The sequence below is a fragment of the Motacilla alba genome, chromosome Z (assembly GCF_015832195.1).
Source record: "Motacilla alba alba isolate MOTALB_02 chromosome Z, Motacilla_alba_V1.0_pri, whole genome shotgun sequence".
Lineage (NCBI taxonomy): Eukaryota > Metazoa > Chordata > Aves > Passeriformes > Motacillidae > Motacilla > Motacilla alba.
The window spans coordinates 36097614-36122418 of record NC_052046.1 but is presented as its reverse complement, the minus strand read 5'-3'; the positions used below and the strand labels follow the sequence as shown (position 1 = coordinate 36122418).

Here is a 24805-nt window from a genome sequence, read left to right as displayed (position 1 = left end):
CTGGGCAGGTTTTTTGGCCACCATGAATAAACATTTTAAGAGGTTGGTCCATCTGACTTTGCAGATGCTGTCACATGAAGTGGCAGCCCATGTGTGCAAGCGTAAGTGCACTTGGGCACTTAAAAAGTGGAGACATGCATAATTTCACCAGTGGGCTTTACCAGCCAAATGGAAGGGGAAATGACTGGCTGCAGGGATGTAGGGGGACAGGAGAAGAGAGAGAGCACATGAGCATGCACGTGTGTCAGTGCACCTTTGCATAAGAAGAAAACCTGCTTATCACTCGGTAAGGCTGTGCAGCCTCAGTGCAATACAGAGGTATGAGAACACGTGTAGGTAATAAACTCATGAAAGGAAAGAAAAATTTGAGATAATGATTTACCAGGTGTAACTAAAGCTCTGTTAAACCGACTACATTACTTCTACTCCTAAGCCAGCTTAGTAAATTCAGCACAGCACTTCTAGGACTGATCTGCAGGGTGACATTTGCTCTACCCACCTTTTCCATGGGATAGGTGCACAATCAGCTACATGGGAAAAAACTCACTTCACATGTCCTATGTTGATCCAGAGGAGCAGAAACAAAGAAAACACCTGGAACCTAAGTGCATTCTTGAGACAGAATTAGTTTAATTATGAACATCTTCTTAATGAGATTGAGTTACTTCTTCTATAAAAATCTCACATTTTATCTTTATTTCTTATACTGCATCAGAAAAACAAGGACTAAAAATTTAAAACAGCATTGCAGTTATATATTAAAGGCCACTGTTGTGCTAGTATGGGTTTCCCCTCACAGTTTAGAATTAAGCTGTGAAAGCATCTTCTCAAGCTTTATTGCTAGTGCCATGTTTCCTTTAATCCTTAATCTTCCAGTCATGAAAGCCAGAGTTGGCTTTAATTTACCTAAAAAGAAGAAACACAATCATCAGAATACCAAACGAAATGAAAAGAGCCTCGCACATGAAAACATTATGCCACCACAATGAAACGTTAGCATCTACATTGCTACCAAGTCCTACTGGTACAAGCAGTGGACATTTAGGAGAGGCTGCTCAGGCATGCTCAGAGCACAAGTCCAACGCATTGAGGCCTTTGTCCCTCACCTGTGAACATCTTCACAAAGTCGGCACTCGACATGCTCATAACCACATCAGCTGTCACGGGAGGCTTCCCGAAGCCAGCGCTCCCACCCTTGGTCTTCAGGTCAATGTACCAAGTGCCTCCACCATCGCCTGGACAGAGAGTGAAGCGAGGTGAGAAGGCAGCAAGGACTGCTGCGCCCTCCCTCTCTGTTGCCCCCGCCAGACGGCCGCGGCCGTGTGCGTCTGCAGCGGTTCCGTGGCAGCCCGCACGCTGGCGGGCGCTCTGCAAGGAGTCGCCTCCTGTCCCCCGTGACGCCCCAAGCACCACGGGCTGCGGCCACGGGCAGGAGAGCCCAGAGGCTGCGCTTTGCTCACAGAGCCGCTGGCAGCTGGCGCTTCTGCCGTGGCCCCGAGAGCGCCCTGTCCGTGGCCGCACCAGCCCCGTGCGGGGCGGCAGCGCCGGGACAGAGGCTCCGTGCGCGGCACGAGGGACAGCAGCTCCCGGGGCCTGCCCAAGTGGGCCTGCAGCAGGAGCGGCACACAGAACCGAAGAGGAGCCCGTCTGCTGCGGGAAAGTGCGTCAGCTTCCAAAGTGGTTGTGTCTGAAAACACCCAGGGCCTTTTGCTAGGCCAGGCTGCACAAGCGATGGGCTTACCAGAGAGCTCAAACTCAAAGACACCCTGAGTACTTCTCACGTACTCTTCCGTCACTGCCCCTTGGATAACTCGGAACGTCTCTGCAACAGGACCCGATGGTGTGGCTGCAGCAGATTCTGTCTTAGCCTTGGCTGCATCTGCTCCTTCCTGCTGGGATCTGCCTAATTTCTTCTCTTGAGCAGCTCCTATGAGAAAGATTACTTTTCTCTTTCAAATGCAAACCACTTTAAAAGTGAATGTAGAACCATCAGCAGAGAACTCCATAGGGAAATATTTAAGCTTGCAACTAGGGAAAGTTATTATTTTATCATTTCAGTATTAACACTGATAAAGGATGCTTTCTCCACCAGAAATCTGAATAGGTGTACATCACTAAACGTAATGCTGCAATAAATTTCGATTCCTGATAGATCCAAAGAAAAGCGAAAATAAAACCACAGCAAAATTCTGTTTACGGTTCATTACAGATGCTCACACAATAGTTTCCTAATGCAATCCAAACTCTACTTCTGACATTAAAAATCAAAAATCAGAGTCTTTAACAGCCATTGGTTTCATCTCAAAATACTTCTGTCTTGTCTATCTTGTAAAGAACATGCATATATTCATAAATTCTTCTGCAATGGCTTCTAAGGTGAAAATTAATTTACTGCTTTGATCAATGGCTTACTTCACCCCAATAAACAGGCACATTTAACAATAAAGGAAAGCTTTTGCAATTTACAAAGCCAATCAAGTGGAAAAGCCCCTTAAACTGCTAGTGAAGACACTCTTAGGTGTCTTCACTATCAAAAATACTTAGGTCTGTTCTGTGAGTCCCTACAAAATAACCTGCACTAGGAGCCCAAGGAACTAACACCATCTGTCCCTGCCAGAATGGTCCTAGTGTGACTACTCAAGGAGTATTCCCACCAGAAAGGAACACTTCCAAGCTTGCCTCCTCTTCTCTGGCCTTATCCCTATTTTGACACTCCTATAAAAGCAGTTCAGCACTCTCAGTTGCCCTTCAACTTGACATAAAACAATTCTGAAAAAGAAAAAGCAGTGCTTTTCTACAAAAAAGTTCTACCTTTCACCCAAGAGTTATTTTGAATGTGCAAATTGTGCACATTTCATGTAAGAAGCCATGGAAGCTTTATGTCATATTCTTCTGTATAAATAAGCAAGGCAAAGGAGATATTCCCACAAAATATGCTGTTTGCAGTCTAATTTATTTTTCCAGCAATACTTACCTGTGACCTCCCTACTACCACAATTCAGATGATTAAAAAAGAATTCTTCAAAATAATGCACTGACTTTACACCATGGATGTCCTGCAAGGGGTATGATTTTTTTCCCCAGTTTTAACTACATTGTCACTGCCATAGATCTTACTCTTCAAACGAGAAAATGATTTTTCCTAAAAAAGCTTGAGTGGAGTCCAAATTCATTGGGGAAAAATAAAAACAGAGAACATTCCTTATTGTGAAATAAAATTAATTATGGAAATTATGGACTTGTACATATGGTTCTTTCCCTACCTTCTTGCTTCATAGCTGTAGTGTCAATTTCAACATCTAAGAAGAAATCAGGCATCAGAGGGTGACCTAAGAGGGAGGAAAAATGTAGTAATAAACCCAAGTAAATCAGACTTGCACAGTAAGAATCAATTTCATCTGAAACTACAGCCAAGTAGTACTGTATCTCAGTTTAAATTTGAAGGAAAAACATAGAATGAAGTAACATGTTTAGAATTTTGTTCATTTAAAATCTGACCTAGAAGCCTTCTAAGGTTGCAATGAAGAACACTGGAGAGGAAAAACATAAAAATCTATCTCATTAGCTGTTGAATAGTAATATATACATCTACAATGCAGGTAGGTTTTCTTCTCATAACAGAATTTCTTAATTTAATTTAATAGACATTTAATTATTAAACTCTCAGTGGATCCATATGGCCTTTCTACTAAGGCGTGTTCTCAAAGCTGTGGCAAAGCAACATTTTTTATAAACTTATTAAAAAATCCTGGGAAACAAAACTGTATTAATATTCTCCATATATTCTTCCCTCCTTCTTGAACTTACTTCTCACCTTTAAAAGATCTCTTTTACCTGGTGCAATTGCATAAACATCAAAATCCTTAACTCCTTCTTCTCTCAGCAGAACTTCATCAATAACGAAGTTCCCAGTGAAAGTTTTTGGTTTCGTCAAAATGCAATAGGCAGCATCTGCCAGGATGTCCGTTTTCCTGCACTGTTTTTCTATTCCAGCTCCTCCCAGCATATCCATAGCAGCTGTATGTATGGCTAGAAAGTTTGGAGGGTAAGAAAACAAAGCTTTAACACTGATAACATGGAATTCTCATTTCTTTCACAGGTAAACAAACTTTATTTTCCTTTCACATAAAAGGAAACTCTAGAAGACAGAAGCTGTGAAATACTACCAACCAACAAATAATTTGTTTACAAGCAACAGTAAAAAAATCCATGAAAGTATCACAGGAATCAAAAATGCCTGAACATTTTCTGACATTCACATCCCTCTATGTATTTATCAGCCCACCAGTTTTCCACCAGCTGCTCAGGACATGAAAAACTAACAGGACAACATTTTTCCTCAAAGTGAATGTGTGACACATCAGTTATAAAGAGGAATTAGCTTTGGTGATTATCACACTGAAAGTCTTGGTGCTTAATTTTTAGTCTTTTGATATCTCCCATGAGCTACTAAAGTGTTTCTCCTAAGAAACCAAATAACAAAACCTCACATTACTTGTTCAGTATTCCACAGAAAGGCTGTGTTAGACCTAAGAATAAAATCCACATCTCCTAGGCTTCTGATTCTTTTATTAAGCAATTCTGTTACTTCTGTACCATTCTACTAATATTCTTTATGTTTCTCTCATGGGAGCTACTAAAACTGTAGCATGTTGCTGTTTAAGTCTGTGATTTGCTCTTCCAGGGTGAGGTATCCATTCCATTTTTTTTCATCCTATTCCATGGAAAGGCTGTCTGGTTGCAGCTTTTGACCTTTGCCATCTTACTGTTTTTCTCTCATATGTTCTGCTTCATTAGTTTTTCCCATCTGCTGTTTAAAACTCAACACTCTGCCGCCAAGTTTTGAGGCACATTCACAAATCCTTTCCTACATATCAGGCCAGTTCATCAGGGAAGCAGAAGGATAAATCTTAAAGGACAAATTTTTGTCTTCCTTTCAGTGCTTCCATTCCACACAAAGTAACAGCGATTTTGGTACAGAAATGATCCCAATATTCCTTAAATAGCAAAAAAAATAGGCACTGGGCAGGACACATGTATCTGAGCTGGATCATTCATTCACCTTTCAAATGACATACTGGGAAAAAGGACCAAAGTCTCTTAAGCACTGGCCTGAGAGCTCCTGTCCAAGTGTATCCTAGGAGAGTGCAGAAGTGTGTAGATTTCATTTACCATTTACCATTAAGCAACCTCAGGTTTTTTTTTTCATATCAACTGAACTACTACAAACCCATGTCTAAATAAAAGGTGACAAAAAGATGTACTGAACATACATGTAGGTCAACCTAGGTCTTCTTCTCATCCTTAAGGAAGTCAATAAATTTGCCTTTTTTTACATCTTCTGAAGTGGTATATGCCCAGCAAGATTTTTTTTAATAGCTACCAACAGTGCAGAAAATATTTTTGTCAAATACTATAATGAAATTTATCAAGTTCTCTTAACTTAAATATATTTATTCTGAGGATTCATTAAGCTGCTCACTTTCCCTGTCCCACAGGTCACTTCTCTGTTACTGTTAACTATTATTCTTCTGAGCACAGTCAACCTATCTGCATAGATTGAAGCAAAGAGGTTTCAAACAGTACTGCCTTGTAGTCTGTCTGCACATTATTACATTCATTTCATACAAAGGTATGCGGGTTTGCCTCTAACGCACATCAATAGACTTTCAGTTCTATCCCAGGACACCTGTATTATCCTCTGCTCTCTTTCTGATGGGATTGCCCCTTGCCCTTTTGACAGATGTCCTCTTTCACTTTTAGATAAATGGAGAACTCTGGCATCTCAGTACCAATATACCTTCATGTGTTTAAAGAGTCAGATTAATGAACCCATCCTGGCATCCATACACTGAGGGAAAACACATTTGTATGAGATGATAGTGGGCTCTTAAATTAGAAACTTTACAACTGTGTTTCAGATACCCTGGAATTCTCCAACACTGCCTCTCTGGATGTTCACAACAAGGTAGTTAACTTTCTCACTCTTGGAAGATAAACCTTTCAAAAGCACGTTTTTTTTGTACTGGAGAATTCACACTTTATAATCTTTTATACTTTATGTCACATTAGTTTTCAAGGAGGCATCACTGAATGAGCAAGCACGATTTCTGCAAATTAAAAGCTCTGCTTGCATACTTTTGATTTTATAAAAAGCTTAATTACTTTTTAAAATTTCTTTACAGCATCTCACATAGACTGATCTTTCTTTTAAAAAGCATTTATTAGAATATATACTGTTTTCATCTGTAAATTGAATCTCCCTGCACTTCCAAACCTCATGTTCTGCAGGATCCTGTGGGGAACAAGTATCAGCTGCACTCTGTAACCAGTAGCAGCTCCCAGAGTGTTCTCTTCTTACTTTAGCAGGTATGGATATGTTACCAAGGACACAGTAGAAATGAAATGCTCAAGAGAAAGATACAATTGTATTTGGTTTGGGTTTCCCATTTCCCCACATTAAGAATGTCAGATTTTATAGAAGCTTTATTAATAGCACCATAGACATCCTTTAATACCAGACCACATCTGAGACACAGGCATTACTACTGATGTAACCTGCTTATAAAGTTAGCTGCCCCTCTGAAAAAAATTTATGTTGTGGAAGGGGTGGAGAAATTCTCACAGGTTCCTTTTTCCCTTGCCATTATTTTTCAGGTCAAATTATTCAGCTGGGTGGGGGAAACAGCCATGTTGCGACATAAATACCTATTATAACCAGCTGGTCTCTACAGAATAAAAATTCTTTAGCTTTTAACAGGACCTATAAAGCCACTGAGTCATTTCCACAATAGTAGTGATGTTTTTTCCAGCACATCCAGAATTAGAAAGCTGTGGAGGATCCACATAATGTGTCTATACAGCATATGAATGTGTGCACTTGCAAGACACAGGCAATCTTGTAACACTCTTTTCATGAAAAAATAAATTAAATTGGCTGTCTACAGTTTCATAACATGTCTCTCTATCGGAATGAGATCATCTGAATTAATTCCTTTACAGTCCCTAACTTTCATAGGCAATATACACTGTTAAATCAGTCAATGACCAAAAGCCACACAATGGTAGGCAGAAGGTCACCTCTGTTAATGAGAAACCAAGTAAATCCCACCTACTGGATTCTGAGGGGATATAAAACTCATTTAACAGTGCCATTTTAAAGATAAGATAGAGGGGATGGGTGGGATCTAGGGAGCTAAAGACCAAGAATCAGGTTTCATGGTTCTGTTACAAAAGATATAGATACTGGGAAATCTCTATTGAAAATTTATTGAGGTTTTCTTGGGGCACTCAAGAAGCAAGTATGTGGAAACAAGTGCACATTTCTTTTAACTGCCTCAGAAATAAAAACATACAACATACACTTGAAACCTGAAAGGTGAACTTTGACTTCACCACAAGGCAATCCGTATTCATAAGTTATGAATGCCTTCAGTACATCACAGATGAAGAGCTTATCGTCTTCAATATAGTACAGGTTTTGTGATGATATTATTATAGTGAATGATATAACTATAATTTTAAAAGTCAATCCCTTACCAAAATATTTCTGTGGGTAGAACTCACAGAGTGAGCAGAACTATGAGACATCCATTTACTGGAAGCATTTAAGATGCAAGCATCCAGACCAATGAAAAAAGACCAAGTCTGTCAGGCACACCAACCCAACTGTTCAACTGATGATCACCTACTGTATTCATGCAGAGAAATTTGTCTGATTTTGTCTGAATAGTTAAGTTTTCCTCACATTTCTCACCTTACAGAAAGTAGATCAGAGAGTTCCAGTTCCCACTAATGGTTAAAAGTGGCCTGCAATTCCTATCAGCAAAACATTGAAGTGTGTGTACAAACACTCCTTAAACAGGAGCACCATCCTCAGAAGAGGATCTTGGTTCATATCTTTATCTCCTCTTCCTTCTTCCTTCCTTGCACACGTTAAGGAAATAAACACTCTTGTAATGTTTTCTAACACAGTGACTGGGCTTACACCACTAAGGGGCAGGATTACCCTCTGTCAGGTATTGATTTTAACACTCAGTATAACTTCTGCCCATAAATATATTTGGGGAAAAGAGACTGGCCTCCTTGGCAAACAGCTGGCCAAACCTCAACAGCAGTCCTTATCCTCACTAACCCACACAAAGCAAATTGAAGCTAATACAACATGGGAGCATTAAGCTATTTTTCTTCCAGAAAGCTCTTTAATTTCTTGTCATTTGCAATCAGATGGTTCTGTGAATAGCTCTTCACAGAACTGCACTGTGCCAAAACTTCTAGGAATAGGCCTTTTAAAAATTATTTCCACATGTACAGAGGTATCTATCTTGTCAGTAAGCTCCCACAGTTTAACTAGCAAGGAATTCTGAGTAGTAGTACAGACTCAGATGTTCAATACCCACTCATTAAAGCACACAATTATTTTTGTGATTCTGTCCAAACCAAAACACTGGGTGCATCAGAAAAAGCAGAGGCAAGCCAAACACTACATACACACTTCAACTGTGCAGTTTTAAACTAGATGAAGATGAGCTTAGATCAAAGTGACAACAGTCTAGTGAGAACTAGCAATGAAAACCAGAACCCATGCAGAATGAAAAAATAACACATAAAAGAACTGCTCAATCACTTGAATCTATTTCACAAGAAGTCTGAAGTATATTCAGTGTCAAATAAAACAAGCTTTAGCAGACAAAACACAGAAAGTCAGTATTTCAGTAATACTAAAAAAAATTTACCTGTTTTAGGCCATAAAGCATTGACAGCAACTTCTCCTCTAAATTCTTCTGCCATTCCCAAGACACACATGGACATCCCATATTTAGAAATGGTATAAGCTAAGATAAGAAGTGAAAAAACAAAAAGTTTAGATTCTATGTAAAATCTAATTTTAATTATGAGAGGAAGATAAAACAGATAATTAGTTCACATGTAAAATTCATGGCTTTCAGAAAAAACCAGTACTTTCCTAGAGTCAAAATCTTTTCCTTCTACCTGCCATCTCCATCAGCTACAAACTGAAGTCTATCTTCTTTTCACTGCAAACAAAATAAAAACTACACATGCTCTGCCAAAAAGAAAGTTTAAGCCTAGCTGCATGGTGGATTTTGTCATGCTTTTTATACAGGCTACACTGACAAGAGCGATCAATTTTTTTTAAGATGCCTAAGGCATAGTAGCTGTTAAGGATCAAACTAGAATCCTATAGACAAAAAAAGTGGGGAACAGGAGTTCTATATCCTTGTTACCTATCTACTTTGAGAATGGAAACTTTCTTGGGGGAAGAACTGGAACTTGCTGGAGTTTAACATGACAAGTGTCCAAAATGGTAAGGTTTCGCTACAGTTTTAAAATCAGCAACACTAACTTCAAGATAACACAAAGTTCTTTTTCCACCTCAAAATAATTTCCACATTAAAACAGAACACTGAGCTATATCCATAAAAAAAAAAAAAAAAAAAAAGATGAATCGGTAAGAAAATAAATTTTGGGTTTCAGTCTCTATTTGGAGCAGAAAATATGTAATCCTAACAATTCCCATAGAAAATCACAGACTTACACTGAAAACAAAAATGATGGATGATGCCTGGAAACTTGCCCTACATTTTCCCACAAAACAATTTCTTGCAGGTCAGGTACAAAATGCTTTGAGGAACCGTTAGTGCCAGTCTGTATGCAGGGCTAAAGACATGAGATCTGGCATTCTGCACTGCAACTACTGCACACTTCACCAGGTACTTACATGTTTCTCACAAAATAGCAACAAAGGCTCTGAAAGCTACTCACCACAATGATTTTTGAACCACATGGGATTCAGATTCATCGGTGGACTAAGGTTCAGGATATGGGGGTTCTTACTCTTTCTCAAGTGGGGAAGACATGCTTTAGACCTGAAAGATAGATTCAGACATGTCAGTCGCCTCTTATTTTATGGAATGCCTATAATTACAGTAAAAACAATACTAGTGGACCAGTATTTTCAGAACAGCCCAAGACAAAGCCTCTTCTCATATCAGGTATTTAACTGATGTAAAGAACAACAAAAAAAAAATCTGTTGCAGATCACTCATCTCAGGCATAGTATTCATTCCTGAAAACCAGACTACATTCTCCAACCAGTGCATCAGCTTTGACTAAAGCTACTTTTCCAGATACTCAGAAGCCATAATCTCCTTGTAATAGTTCTGGTAGCAGCAACAAAACACTCTAAGGCAACAATCAAAATTAACAATGCAGAGCATCATGTAGTCATAAAAATATTTTCTTCTGGTCCCATACGCATTTCTTCTTTAAAACAATGTTGAAAAAATAATACTGCATAGCAGTATGCTACTACAAGTACTCCAAAGAAAACTGAAACCCTATTCTCTTCTAAGAGAATTCTACTTTGAATTTACACATCTCTGTAAATTGGAACTTTTACTTTACAGAAACTGTCTTTTTGACTTCACTTCTAGCACTAGGGCACATGTTTATATTTTACCTCTGCTTGAGAATTTTTAATCAAGCTTCACAGGGTGAAAACATCACCACATTAGTGACCAGCTGTTCACATATTCCAACAGGACCCACGCATACTCTCAGCCACAAAGGGAAAAACTTACACACCTTCAATAGCAAAATCACCACAGTAGTAAAGTAAGTAATTTACCACCTCCTTAACTGTCCTGGGGCCTCAGCTCTTTTCAGTGGCAGGTTCACTAACAGATGCCTCAATTTCTTAATGCATAGGAACCAAGAAACTTAAACTGCCATTATTGAAACTTGGTGGGATAAATCCCATGACTCAACTGCAGCCATTGATGGTTACAGCCTATTCAGAAGGGACAAGGGAAGGAGAGATGGAGGGGCTGCCCTCTACGTCAAGAAGTGCATTGAGTGTGATGAGCCATCTGTGAAGAACAACGTGTGAACTTAAGAACAACAATGACCAGTTAAAAGCCTGTGGGTAAGAAACAGAGACTGAGGTAACAAAGGGAATCTTGTGCTTGGTGTCACTACAGGTCCATGACCAAGAGTAGCCTATTGATGAGACCTTCCTGCTCCAGCTACAGGAAGGATCACACAGGCTCTTGTCCTACTGGGAGGATTCAGACACCTCAGTGTCTGAAGGAAAAGTAGCAAAGCAAACTGTAGGCAATCCGAGAGATTCCTGGAATACATGGAGCATAACTCCTTAACCCAGGTAACAACCCTACCAGAAGGGATGCCATTCTGGACCTGATGGTCACAAACCTAAGGGAGCTAATCAGGGACACCACGATGGGAGACAGCCTGGTCTGCAGTGATCATGCACAGGTGGAGTTCACAGTTTGGCGGGAAATGGGTGAGGCAAAGGGCAAAGCCAGGGCCCTGAGCTTCAGAAGAGCAAAATTCCACTTCTTCAATGAGTTAGTCAGTAGGAACCCTTGTAACGCTGCTTTCAGAAACAAGGGAGCAGAACAGAACTGGCAGATCTTTGAGGACACCTTCCACAGAGCACAAGAGCTAGTGATCCAATGGCACAAGAAATGGCAAGGAAGGCAAGAGACAGGAATGAAAGAGTACAAGGACTGCTGGTCAAACTAAAGGACAAGAAACAAATGCATAGCCAGTGGAGACAGGGGAAAAGTATTCTATGAAGAATACAGGGGCACAGACTTGTTGTACACCTTTGGGGTGAGGAAAGCCAAAGTGAAGCTGGAGCTGAACTTTACAAGAGATGCAAAGGATAACAAAAAGGGCTTCTACAGATTTGTCAGTCAGAAAAGGAAGGCAAAGAAAGTGTATACACATACACCCTGGCATAAGCAAGGCTGGAATGCTGGTAGCAACTGATGACAAGAAGGCTGAGGAGCTCAATAACATTTTTTGCCTCAGTCTTCAATGGCAACTTCTCTTCCCACACCTATTAAGTAAATGGACAGCAGGATGGGGACTGAGGGAGCAAAGTGCTTCCCACTTTAAATGAAGATGAGGATTCTGACCATCTGAGGAGCCTGAACATACACAAGTCCATGGGGCCTGATGATGTGCACCTCACAGTCCTGAGGGAATAGGCTGCCAAGTCACTTTCCATATCTGAAAAATTGTGGAATTCGGTAAAGACCCAAATGTCTGGAACAAGGGAAACATACCAATGTTTAAAAAGGATGGACAGGAGAACCCCAGGAACTACCAACCTGTCAGCCTCACCTCTGTGCCTGGGAAGGTCATGGAACAGATCCTCCTAGAATCAGGAGGTGGTCCTAGGACAGGGAGGTGATTTGGGACAGTCAGAGGGTCTTTACCAGGGGCAAGTTCTCCCTGATCAACCAAAAGGTTTTCTATGACGGAAGGACCACACCAGAGGTCAAGGGTAGCACTACAGATGTCATTTAATCTGTATAGCTTTAGAGAAGTTCCTCATAACATCCTTCTATATAACTTGGGGACAGAAGATTTGATGGGCAGACTGTTCAGTGGATAAGAAATTGGTTGGACAGCAGCATCCAGAGAGTAGTGGTCAATGGCTCAGAGTCCTAATGGACATCAGGGTCAAGAGCTGTCTCTCCTGTGTGGGTATTGGGAACAGAGTTAGTCCATGTCTCCATCAATGACATAGATGAAAGGATCAAGTGCACCCTCAGCAAATTTGCAGACGATCCCAAACTGAGTGGTGCTGTAGACACCAATGAAGGTCAGGATGCCATCCAGAGGAATCTGGACAAGTTTGAGCCCATGGGAATCTCATGAGGTTTAACAAAACCCGGAACAAGGTGCTGCACCTTGGTCAGGACACTCCCAGTACCAGCACAGGCTGGGGGTGAACGGATCGAGAGCAGCCCTGTGAGAAGGACTTAGGGGTGCTGCTGGGTGAGAGGCAGGACATGACCCAGCCATGAGCATTCACAGCCCAGAAAGCCAAAAGTGTCCTGGGCTGCATCCAAAGCAGCGTGGGCAGCAGGAGAGGGAGGGAATTCTGTTCCTCTGCTCCACTCAGGTGAGACCCCACCTGGAACCCTGCATCCAGCACTGAGGTCCCAGAACAGGAAGGACATTGGACTTTTGAGGTAACTCCAGAGGATCAAATTGATTAGAGGGATGGAACAGCTGTCCTGCAAGGACAGGCTCAGAATTATTCCGCCTGGAGAAGAGCAAGCTCTGAAGTCAACTTACTGCAGCCTTCCAGTAACTAAAGGGGGTACAAGAAGGTGGGAGAAGGACTATCCACAAGGGCATGGAGTGAGAGAACAAGGGGGGATGGTTTTAAATTGAAAGAGTGGGGGTTGAGATTAGGTATTAGGAAGAAATTCTTTATTCTGAGAGTGGTAAGGCATTGGAACAAGTTCCCTAAGAAACTGTTCTAAGAAACTAAGATTCCCCACCCAGTGAAGTGTTCAAGGCCAGGCTGCATGGGCTCTGAGCAACCTGGTCTATGGGAGAGATCTCTGCTCATGGTGGGGGCTTAAAAGCAGACAATGTTTTAAGGTCTCTTCCAGCCCCTGGAAGTAGACAATGTTTTAAGCTTTCTTTCAGCCCAATCCATTCCACGATTTACCAGTTCCATGATCCTACGTCAACAGGTGTACTCTGTAAGCTGGGGAATCTCTCCTAGTACCACCTCTACACAGGCAAAAAATTCACACCTTTTTTTTAAGCTATTGAAATTTTCTGAACATTAAATAGATAGTAGATCTCTACAAATTACAATCAGAATCAATATACAAAGCAAGGAGAAAAAAAGGGCAAAAATGCTTCACTAGGTTTTCTCAATTGAGAATTACAAAAACAATGACAAAGACCATTCCCTTGAGAGGTGTTGATTTTTCTTATGCTTTTCCCCTTCCATTTTTAATCTTTTCAAGGTAGAAAAGGACCAAAAATACACTTTAGGAATTCCCCATTAATTTGGAATAGCTAGATGTAACATCAAGAAAATCACTGCTGCTATTGGGTGAGGAGGAGAAGATGGAACTTGCCACAGCAATACAGTTGAATCCATTCAGAAATTTATGACGAGCTGGCAACCAGACTGATCACCACAAAGGAGAATGACAATCAATCTGTTTTACATTGGAGGATTGGACTAGATGACCTTTAAATGTGCCTTCTAACCCAAACTATTCTATAATTCTGTGGTAATACTTTGATACAAAACCTTCTGAACAGACCAAGCAACAACTGGATTTAGAGAATCTCCATCATCACAGGCTTTTTTATAAACCCTGTTAAAATCAAAGTCTTTATTTAAGACAGTGCTTTAAATGACATCCTGTAAATGTAATGATGATTCAACCTGCTTAATCCACCTCCAAACATGAGCAAAATAAGGAACCCAGGAATTGTGAAATCAAATCTTGGTATGTTCATTTAAATAAATAATAGAATTGATAAGCTGAAAGTAGGTGGAGAACACTTTGGATCATTAAGGTACACCTTTAACATTTCTCTTTTAAGTATGGTGAGTTATACAACATTTCTCAAGATGAAAAAGAAGCTTATGAGAAGAAAACTGACAAGTAAGATATTGACTTGATGTATGCAAAAATTTAGTAATTTTGTTTGAAATGAAAGAGCATCAGCATTTAATAGAGCCAAGCTGGAGCTTCATTTGAAACAAATGACTTTTTTCTTTCTATATGCATGGAGGGGCTTGTGAACATTTAATGACTTCAGTAATAAGGTTTCTGTTTACTCCGACTAGCAAATAATTCTTGGAAATATTAATTCAAATCAGTTGACCAATAACTGAGCAATTTCCTGTGAGCACATGCAGAATATCTGCACTCAAATTCTAGGGCAGCAAGACAGCTACAGAATTTCTCAGAAAAACTGAAATAACATCATACATTCTGTTACAATTGCTTTGCCTCCTTCTCTCAGCACTTACGTAAGATAGGTTCCTCGTACATTGACATCCATCATAAGATTGACCTTCTTCGTTGCTGTTTCCAAAGTGCCCGTCAAAGAGATGGCGCTTGCATTATTCACCAAAATATCAATCCCTGGTTTTAAAGTAAGCCATTTCACATTAGCATTTAAAGAAAACAAACAAACAAACAAACATGAATAAGGCAGGCAGTTCTTTTTTTCTCTTTGTTTGAACAATCTGCCTGTTTATGTCTGCCTTCCCCCACGCCTTAACTTACCTCCAAAAGTCTTCACAGCTTTCTCCACGGCATTAATGATTTGCTGTTCTTCTCTCACATTAACAATGCATGGCAAAGCCTTTCCTCCAGCTGCTTCAACTGTACAATTAAAAAATCAAACATTTAAGAATTTGCTCTCAGATGGGACAACTAACATGAACCTTCTGAGAACCTCTCAAGCAATGACATGCTTCAAGATGGCACTGAAAATCACTCTCAAATTGTGACCTTTTAACAGGTCATATGAGGAACAGGGAAGCCAAAACATTATCTTAACACTGCAAATGTTTATTTCATACATCTCAAGTAGCATAGCATTTTTACATTTATATACACACATCCATCTTCATTACAATAACATTACAGTATTCCTGGGAGGCAAGAGAAGCACTAAGCATATTTTAGTAAAGGTGAACTCGAACTAAGAGTCTATGCATTTTTCCACTCTGGTACGGTAATTAAGCAAGGGTATACACCCAGCTGAGCACCTATATTTGTTACAACTTACTTTCTTCTGCAGCAGTGTAGATAGTCCCTGGAAGAGTAGGATGGGGCTCAGCTGTCTTGGCAGCTATCACAATGTTGGCACCATCCTTGGCAGCTTTCAAAGCAATGGCTTTGCCGATGCCCCGGCTCGCGCCTGTGATGAAGAGAGTGCATCCTGCCAGTTTCCTGAAGGTGAAGGAGGAAGCGGACAGTAAAGAAGAGAAGAATAAAGCAGAAGCTGTTAATAATTTGATTTTTATCAGACTCTAAGGGCAAATGTAATTAGCACAGTCTCCCAACCAGAAAAATGCCTTCATCCTTTTAAGAAAATGGCCTGAGAACACAAAAGGGATGGCTACAGCTGCAGAAAAGTACCAGACCTGGAGCTTGCAAACACTCTAAAGAAGGTTACCCAGTTACATTTCTCCCTTTTTATAAAAAGATCCAACACAGTATTTTACAACAGAGCTGTTATGTTCTGCAACAATGGAAAAGGAGTAATTTGTAAAAACAAAATGCCAGTTTCCAACAGGACAACACACCTACACAGATCTTGGTAATCTATTAATCACAGTGCTCTAAACACAAAAAAACTGATGTCTCAAAGTGGTGTAAAGTACCAAGTCTGGAACCACACCAAATGCCAAAAGCTTTCTTTTCAGAAATGGCAATTTTTCTCTTAAATCTTCTATACTCAACAGCTTCCCAGTAACTGTGTGTAGTCCTATAAACACGTCCAATCAACTTAGAGAATCTAACAAGTTTTAAAGCCTAAGAAGGATGTCTCAGTATCACTGAATTCTTGAAAAGAGAAATATTAACTCCACAAACATATTCAATAATAAAGCCTTTTAGACAACAGGTTTCCATATGAAGGAAAGTGTGTGTCAGTGCTCCACATAAGGGTCGTGTTTCTTTATGTAACACTGTAGCAAAACCCAGGAGATTCAGGTTTTTAACTTCAGTTGAAGAATTCATATAAACTATGTGCAACAGTGACTTCACTTTTTGCTCACATCACTAAAGTCACGTCACAAATGTTACAAAAGCTTACACTCTGAGTTTCCACTAGTTTTCCATTCAGAACAGGCAAAACTTAGTATTGTTTCTCTCCCTCTGGTTTCAGATGTGTTTTTTCCCCTCTAATATGAGCACATCCATCTCTTAAGTGCTCTCTAGGAGGATGTTTGCTTTCAGAAGGCAGAAAATTGGAATGGGGCAGAAAGGGAGAGATGCCTCTTCCCCTGAAGAGGCAAGGCTAGGCATCTACAGGATCTCAGAAAGTCAACCATGTCCAGAAGATGCCATTTCAAACAGCTTTTATCTGCAAAATCTTAAAGAGTCTTAGAAAGGCTTTCTTCCTTAGACAGGACGAAAGATATCTGAACAGAAGAGTGAATCACAAAAAACTACTGATATTAATTCAGTCACACACAGTGCAAATTCATTTCTACACTGAGTGAGGAAAGTTCAGCTGTGGAATACATAGTCAAAGGGTAAAAATCAGTGAAGTAAGGCCAGAATCTAGCTTCTACCTTCAACCAACCAGTATGAGGTCAGCAATTCACCTTAGTCATGGAAGAGGTAAATGGGGTCCAGTGGGAGGCAGCTCTGGAGGAGAAAAGAGCAGAGAAAAGCTGATGGGGCTCTAAGCCCTGGGGCTGGAGCATTCTACACAGGAAGACAAGAAGGTGTATCAGGAGACTAGCAGGGCTATGCGGGGAACTTGTGACTTAGCTCCCAAGAGAAGCGTCATACAGGGAGTGGGTGCAAAGACAGGCCACAAAGAAGGAATTAGAAACATTACCAGGGCACATTGAGGTGGTGTCAGGAAAATCAGAGTTCACCTGCAGCAGAAGCTTGTGAAGGGCATCAAAAGCTCAGAGACTTCTGCTACACTGGTAGGAAAAGCAGGCCCTCTGCTTAAGGGAGTGGGTGAATGCAAGTCTTTCAACACTGTCATAGTATTTTTGCTTCATATTTAAGACATGATGCTATGATCTGGATGCATGTGAAACCTGACAGGTAAAAAACTAGTTGGTTGGTCAGGGTCAGAGGGTGGTGGTTAGTTAGTCATATTCGCAAGACTAAGGATTTATTTCTTAATTAACTTAGCAGCCCAATAGTTTAAAGTTCATAAAGCATATCTGCCTGGCTAAAATTTCTTATGACCCGTTATTGTGAAGGTCACATCTGCATCATTTCCATTAGAGTTGATTTCTGCTAATAAGACAGAAAACATCAAATTCACATCTGTGCTCTACAATCTTGAAAAACAAGATTGGTTCCTTCCCCACCACAGATGACTGCCAATGAAGATCTTCAGGTCACATCAGGGACACTTTTAAGGGCTTACACAGATGCTAGGAATTTAATAATCCTCTTTATAACACACAGGAACAAATAATAACTTATCTTCCCAGCTGTTATCTGAAAAGCCAAAAGGCAGAAAACACGTCTAAATTAAGATCCTGTACAGGAAGAAAATTTGGCTGCTAGGTAAGACAGTAGTAGAAGACTATACTACTATACAACAATAAAAAAATAATACCAAAAATAGCAACAACAACAATAGCAGTAGCAATAAGTAATTATACTTTAATAAAAATGTTCCGTAAGAAATTACTGATACACTCCCTAATTTACATTAAACTCCTCTAGTAATTGTTTCCCTTGCAAAAGGCACGGTTCAAGTCCCCTAGACGAGCCGAACTGCTCATCCCAGGGCTCCGGTGCCGCCCGGGGCCCCTCGGCCGGCCTGCCCCGCAGGACGGCGCGGACACGCGTGTCCTCCGCTACAACTGCTCGCCCTCGGCCGGCTGCGAGTCCCGCCCGCCCCGCAGGGCGACAGCGCTCGGGGGTGTCCAGAGAACCCCCCGGCGGCCGCCGGCCGCAACCCGCCCGACCCGAGAGCCCCCGGAGGGCGGCGCAGCCCCGTCCCGGCGCGGCGGGGACACCTTACCCGGTGTTGGGCAGCATGGCGGCGCGGCGGGGCCGGGGCAGGGCCGGGGCCGGGGCCGGGGCCGCTCCGCTGCGCAGCCGCCGCGGCCGCTCGGGGCGGGGCTGGGGCCGCTCGCCCGCCGGGCCCCGCCGCTTTACGCCGGGGCTGTGGGCACAGCGGGGATGGCGGGCTCGGGTACGCGAGCTAACCTGAGACTGGAGAAGGGCCTACTCGGGATGAAGGGTGGATCTGGAAGGCTTTCTATTTCCTTTCGTTCTCCGCCGTGTGTGTGAAATTTTGCTTTGGTCTCCTGCCAATTGCACTCAAATCACTGAAGCTTTGCCTCCCTCTCGTCTTCTGGAGTGCTGTGTCCAGTTCGGGGCTCCTCAGGACAAGAGAGACAGGGAGCTACTGGAGTCAGTCAAGTGGAGGAGCACTAAGGTGATTTGGGGCCTGGAACACTTCTCTTTTGAGGGCAAACTGCAGGAGCTGGCAGTCCAGCCTGTTCAGTCCCCAGATGGATGAGAGGGGATCTCCTTAATGCATATGAATATCTCTAAGGTGGATGGCAACACCATGGTGCCAGACTCTTTTCAGTAGTGCACATAGACAGAATAAGGAGCAGTGGCCATAAACTAACCCTCAAGAATTCCACTGAAACATGACAAAGATCTTCTTTGTGTTGAGGGTGGCAGAGCACTGGAACAGGCTGCCCATGGAGGCGGTGTCATCTGCTCCAGGTCACCGTGCTTTGACAGGGTAGTTGGAGTAGATAATCTCCAAAGGTCCCTTGCACTCTAATGATTCTGTGACTCCCTGTTTATTAGAAAGCCTGCAGTAGGATCCTGTGTCTTTGTTCACCCAGCCACACCTATCCTGTCCTTTATCCTCTCCCCTAGTACCTCTTTTATTTCACAATAACTTTGAGGTCAGCCCTCTCCTCCATGCCCTGCACATGTAACTTTTCCTCATCCTCCCTCTGCTGCCCAGTGAAGACTCTGACTCCCTCCCGTCCTTGCCATGCTGACCACCTCTTACTGTGGTTAGCAAATCTTCCACCAGGTTCCACCTTTGGCTTGTCTTTCCCCCTTCAGCTCTCACAGAGATTCTGTGCAGTACCCTGAGAGGGCTTCAGGTTTCACTGAGAGCTGATGGCAGAAGGGGAAATCACCTGGTAGGTCTGAACCTGCTGGAAGAATTGAGACAGACTGTTTTACTGACTTCAACAGATATCAAAGTGACGCCTGAGCAGATGAACTAGTCTGTGTATTAACATAATGGTAGTTGTTGGCTCCCTTAACTGCAGTTCACAGGGTTGCAGTTGAGAGGCATAGCAGATTTGTCTTTACAAACAAGCTGAGGGTCTGCTGGTAGATAAAACTAGCACTGGGAGGTAAAAGAAACAATAGGAAGGATTCCACTGATTGGTAAATGGAAAAAGATATTTGCTTTTACAAATAGGCTTGCTGATAAACCAAATTAGACACTGAAAGATGAAAGAAACAATGGGGAAGAAAAACCCCTAAATTCCATAAGAATTAAAAATTAAAAGGGAGCGTTATACATTAGAGGGAAATCTTTGGTACCAGGTGTTTCGGGGAGTCTGCACCTCTCAAGTACCTCAGCCAATGGGGAAAGAGAGAAGGGAAATGCCGCTGGGAAATTAGGATAAAAAGGAGGCTGCATCCTCCAAAAATTCTAGACATCCTAGGGGAATCCCCCATGGCCTCTCCCTTTATTCGAATAAAGCCAAAAAGAACTCCTCTGTCTCCTTTTTGGACATAAACCTCTGGTGTTTGAGGACTAATTTTCCTAACACAGGGCTGTAGACTCCTGCATGACTGAGGTGAGACCAGGCTAATGGGACCAAGGGCTGTCTGAACATTTTGCAACTGTAAAGTCTTCCCTACCACCTGCTTTGCCAGAGTTGACATCCTGCACAGATGGAAGTGATAGTGCTTTGCTAAGATCTTCAGGAATGCTTTTCCTTCATCCTCTCTGCAGCCACTCTGCCCAAATGACCAATGCACGGCTTGACTGCCATAGCAGCATACCCAGACTGTAAGCCTCGTGCCTGCGGTGTTCTCCATGGAAGGGAGCCATAGTGACTGTGTGTAGAGAGCTGCCACTTTCACCTATGTTCACAGGTACCTGCAAGAGGAACACCTGGGCATCATGGTTCAGCCATCTTCCCCTTGAGTGTTTGTTTTGTTTATTGGTTGGGGTTTTTTTGTTTGGTTGGTTTTTTTTCCTCCAGTATGTAATAGGGGAACTGGAGTGACAGGGCTTTTTGCTGTATCAGGAGGGTCAGTTTACCTCCTGGAAGGTTTTTTTTAGCATGAGGGGCAGAAAGCATTTGAACAGATGCAGAAGGTGAAAGGCTCGAGTGACAGGTTTCCGCAGTGTCGCAGGTGCCTGCGCGGTAGCCCCACAGCTTGCCCCCATTCACTTCGGATGCTGAGCAGGGGAAGCACGGGTTTGCCGTGGGCTGAGCACCCTTGCATCTGTGCTTGCATCCCAGTGCTCTGCTCTCTACGCTGCAGAAACGCCACGGTCCTGGGGGGCAGGGGGAGGACTCTCCTCTGCTCTCCCAAATGCCCTTCCCTCCATCCGATGGTGCGGCATTCACCCGGAGCTGGCTCCTGACCCCGCAGCTACTCGCAGGAGAACGTGGAGCGCCCTTCTCTTTCAGGAGCTGCCCCTGTAATGTTGGTATTTTGCCCATCGGCCTTCTGACCTGCGCAAGGCCGCCGTGCCGCGTTGCAGCGACGCCTGCCCGGCTGCCCGCGCTGGCCCCACGCTCAGCGCGCTCTGCCGCTGCCTCCCTGCGCCGGCTGCGCCTCCCTGCCAGCCCCCGGCCGGGCCTGGCCGCAGCCCGCGGAGGGCAGGAGGAATGCAGCCAGGCGGAAGGAGGAGGCGAGCAGGGTGCTAGTGAGCACTGTCAGCTGGGCCCTGAGTGTCCTGGCGACAGCGAGATCATCTTGCAGGCTCGCAGTCGGCTCTGAAAACACCGTCACGTGTGCAGAAATGTTTTGGGTTTTTTTTCAGAAAAGTATTGCCTTTGCTTTTTCAGAATTTATGGTTTATTTATCAGGTTTATGTCAAATTGAAGGGCAACTAAGAATGCTGAACTGCTTTTATAGGAGTGTCAAAATAGGGATAAGGCCAGAGCAGAGGAGGCAAGCTTGGAAGTGTTCCTTTCTGGTGGGAATACTCCTTGAGTAGTCACACTAGGACCATTCTGGCAGGGACAGATGGTGTTAGTTCCTTGGGCTCCTAGTGCAGGTTATTCTGTAGGGACTCACAGAACAGACCTAAGTATTTTTGATAGTGAAGACACCTAAGAGTGTCTTCACTAGCATTTTAAGGGGCTGTTCCACTTGATTGGCTTTGTAAATTGCAAAAGCTTTCCTTTATTGCAAAAGCCTACCTTTATTGTTAAAGATGCATGTTCACTGTGGTAAAGTAAAATGCTGATCAAGGTGATGTGTTTAAAAAGAATTCTCTGTATTTTTTAAGTAGAATTCTCTAGATCTTTAAGCTCTGAGTTTTGAAGCAGAACTCACTGTCCCTTCTTTTGATCTCTAATCCAGATGGAAGTTGATGGTATAATTTTCTCCTTTAACCCCTCTTTTAAATGCAAAAAGATGCTATCAGGCGGGTTAAGCAGATGTTGCTCAGTGTTTATGGAAAGCTTGTGTATTTTATGACCTGCCTGGCAATTGTCTGAGAAGATGACATCTTCTTCGACTCTCAGTCTGAAGTTCTGCACGTCCTGAACTGAACTTTGCTTGAAATGGAGTAGGGGGCATCTCCCCAGACAACCAGCAGGGACCACTAGAGATCCCCAAAGACCCTTCGAAGGTGCAGTGACACTGCATATGGTTGCACAAGTCAAGCAATTATGCAGTAGGCAGGGGTAACTATGTATTAGATAGGCAGGTTTATGTAGATTTCAGTGTGTGAATTCTTTCACTTTTTAATCCTTGGTTGGCTTGATTTGTGGAAAATCTCTGCTTTGCATCTCAACCAGAATAAACAATGTCTCCTGTCTAAACCCTTTCTCCTTGTTTAGAGAGTTCTGAAAGTTGGCAACAAAAGCAGTAAATTGATTTACAGTTTAGAAGTCTTTGCAGAAGAATTAATTTATTGGAGGTGCTGCCCAAGCATTCAAAATGGAGAAGAAATTAGGCAGATCCCAGCAGGAAGGAGCAGATGCAGCCAAGGCTAAGACAGAATCTGCTGCAGCCACACCATCGGGTCCTGTTGCAGAGACGTTCCGAGTTATCCAAGGGGCAGTGACGGAAGAGTACGTGAGAAGTACTCAGGGTGTCTTTGAGTTTGAGCTCTCTGGTAAGCCCATCGCTTGTGCAGCCTGGCCTAGCAAAAGGCCCTGGGTGTTTTCAGACACAACCACTTTGGAAGCTGACGCACTTTCCCGCAGCAGACGGGCTCCTCTTCGGTTCTGTGTGCCGCTCCTGCTGCAGGCCCACTTGGGCAGGCCCCGGGAGCTGCTGTCCCTCGTGCCGCGCACGGAGCCTCTGTCCCGGCGCTGCCGCCCCGCACGGGGCTGGTGCGGCCACGGACAGGGCGCTCTCGGGGCCACGGCAGAAGCGCCAGCTGCCAGCGGCTCTGTGAGCAAAGCGCAGCCTCTGGGCTCTCCTGCCCGTGGCCGCAGCCCGTGGTGCTTGGGGCGTCACGGGGGACAGGAGGCGACTCCTTGCAGAGCGCCCGCCAGCGTGCGGGCTGCCACGGAACCGCTGCAGACGCACACGGCCGCGGCCGTCTGGCGGGGGCAACAGAGAGGGAGGGCGCAGCAGTCCTTGCTGCCTTCTCACCTCGCTTCACTCTCTGTCCAGGCGATGGTGGAGGCACTTGGTACATTGACCTGAAGACCAAGGGTGGGAGCGCTGGCTTCGGGAAGCCTCCCGTGACAGCTGATGTGGTTATGAGCATGTCGAGTGCCGACTTTGTGAAGATGTTCACAGGTGAGGGACAAAGGCCTCAATGCGTTGGACTTGTGCTCTGAGCATGCCTGAGCAGCCTCTCCTAAATGTCCACTGCTTGTACCAGTAGGACTTGGTAGCAATGTAGATGCTAACGTTTCATTGTGGTGGCATAATGTTTTCATGTGCGAGGCTCTTTTCATTTCGTTTGGTATTCTGATGATTGTGTTTCTTCTTTTTAGGTAAATTAAAGCCAACTCTGGCTTTCATGACTGGAAGATTAAGGATTAAAGGAAACATGGCACTAGCAATAAAGCTTGAGAAGATGCTTTCACAGCTTAATTCTAAACTGTGAGGGGAAACCCATACTAGCACAACAGTGGCCTTTAATATATAACTGCAATGCTGTTTTAAATTTTTAGTCCTTGTTTTTCTGATGCAGTATAAGAAATAAAGATAAAATGTGAGATTTTTATAGAAGAAGTAACTCAATCTCATTAAGAAGATGTTCATAATTAAACTAATTCCGTCTCAAGAATGCACTTAGGTTCCAGGTGTTTTCTTTGTTTCTGCTCCTCTGGATCAACATAGGACATGTGAAGTGAGTTTTTTCCCATGTAGCTGATTGTGCACCTATCCCATGGAAAAGGTGGGTAGAGCAAATGTCACCCTGCAGATCAGTCCTAGAAGTGCTGTGCTGAATTTACTAAGCTGGCTTAGGAGTAGAAGTAATGTAGTCAGTTTAACAGAGCTTTAGTTACACCTGGTAAATCATTATCTCAAATTTTTCTTTCCTTTCATGAGTTTATTACCTACACGTGTTCTCATACCTCTGTATTGCACTGAGGCTGCACAGCCTTACCGAGTGATAAGCAGGTTTTCTTCTTATGCAAAGGTGCACTGACACACGTGCATGCTCATGTGCTCTCTCTCTTTTCCTGTCCCCCTACATCCCTGCAGCCAGTCATTTCCCCTTCCATTTGGCTGGTAAAGCCCACTGGTGAAATTATGCATGTCTCCACTTTTTAAGTGCCCAAGTGCACTTACGCTTGCACACATGGGCTGCCACTTCATGTGACAGCATCTGCAAAGTCAGATGGACCAACCTCTTAAAATGTTTATTCATGGTGGCCAAAAAACCTGCCCAGAATCTGGATCATTCACTCTTCTGACCAAGATGAGAAGGTTGCAAGACTTAGGATTTATTTCTTAATTAACTTAGAAACTCAAAAGTTTACAACTTGTTAGAGCCTGTGCTTGTTTAAAATTGTTTGACCTGCATTGAAAAGGTCACATCTGTATTGCTTTCATCACAGTTCACAGAA

At 43.0% G+C, this 24805-nt stretch overlaps 2 protein-coding genes across 2 annotated transcripts; one reads left to right on the top strand and one right to left on the bottom strand.

The window, feature by feature from the left end:
* Nucleotides 1–606: 606 nt before the first annotated feature.
* On the bottom strand, nt 607–18671 carry HSDL2 (hydroxysteroid dehydrogenase like 2). Its single transcript, XM_038125208.1, has 11 exons — nt 18556–18671; nt 15616–15779; nt 15108–15206; nt 14849–14963; nt 9784–9887; nt 8736–8834; nt 3835–4029; nt 3264–3329; nt 1742–1927; nt 1107–1235; nt 607–906 (listed from the first exon to the last, which is right to left on the bottom strand). The coding sequence occupies exons 1-11, from the start codon at nt 18570–18572 to the stop codon at nt 794–796; spliced, it is 1287 nt and encodes a 428-aa protein (XP_037981136.1). The 5' UTR covers nt 18573–18671; the 3' UTR covers nt 607–793.
* Nucleotides 18672–22694: 4023 nt separating this feature from the next.
* On the top strand, nt 22695–24022 carry LOC119695667 (hydroxysteroid dehydrogenase-like protein 2). Its single transcript, XM_038124605.1, has 3 exons — nt 22695–22887; nt 23394–23522; nt 23723–24022. Exons 1-3 carry the CDS (start codon nt 22710–22712, stop codon nt 23833–23835), a joined length of 420 nt encoding a protein of 139 aa, XP_037980533.1. The 5' UTR covers nt 22695–22709; the 3' UTR covers nt 23836–24022.
* Nucleotides 24023–24805: the final 783 nt, after the last annotated feature.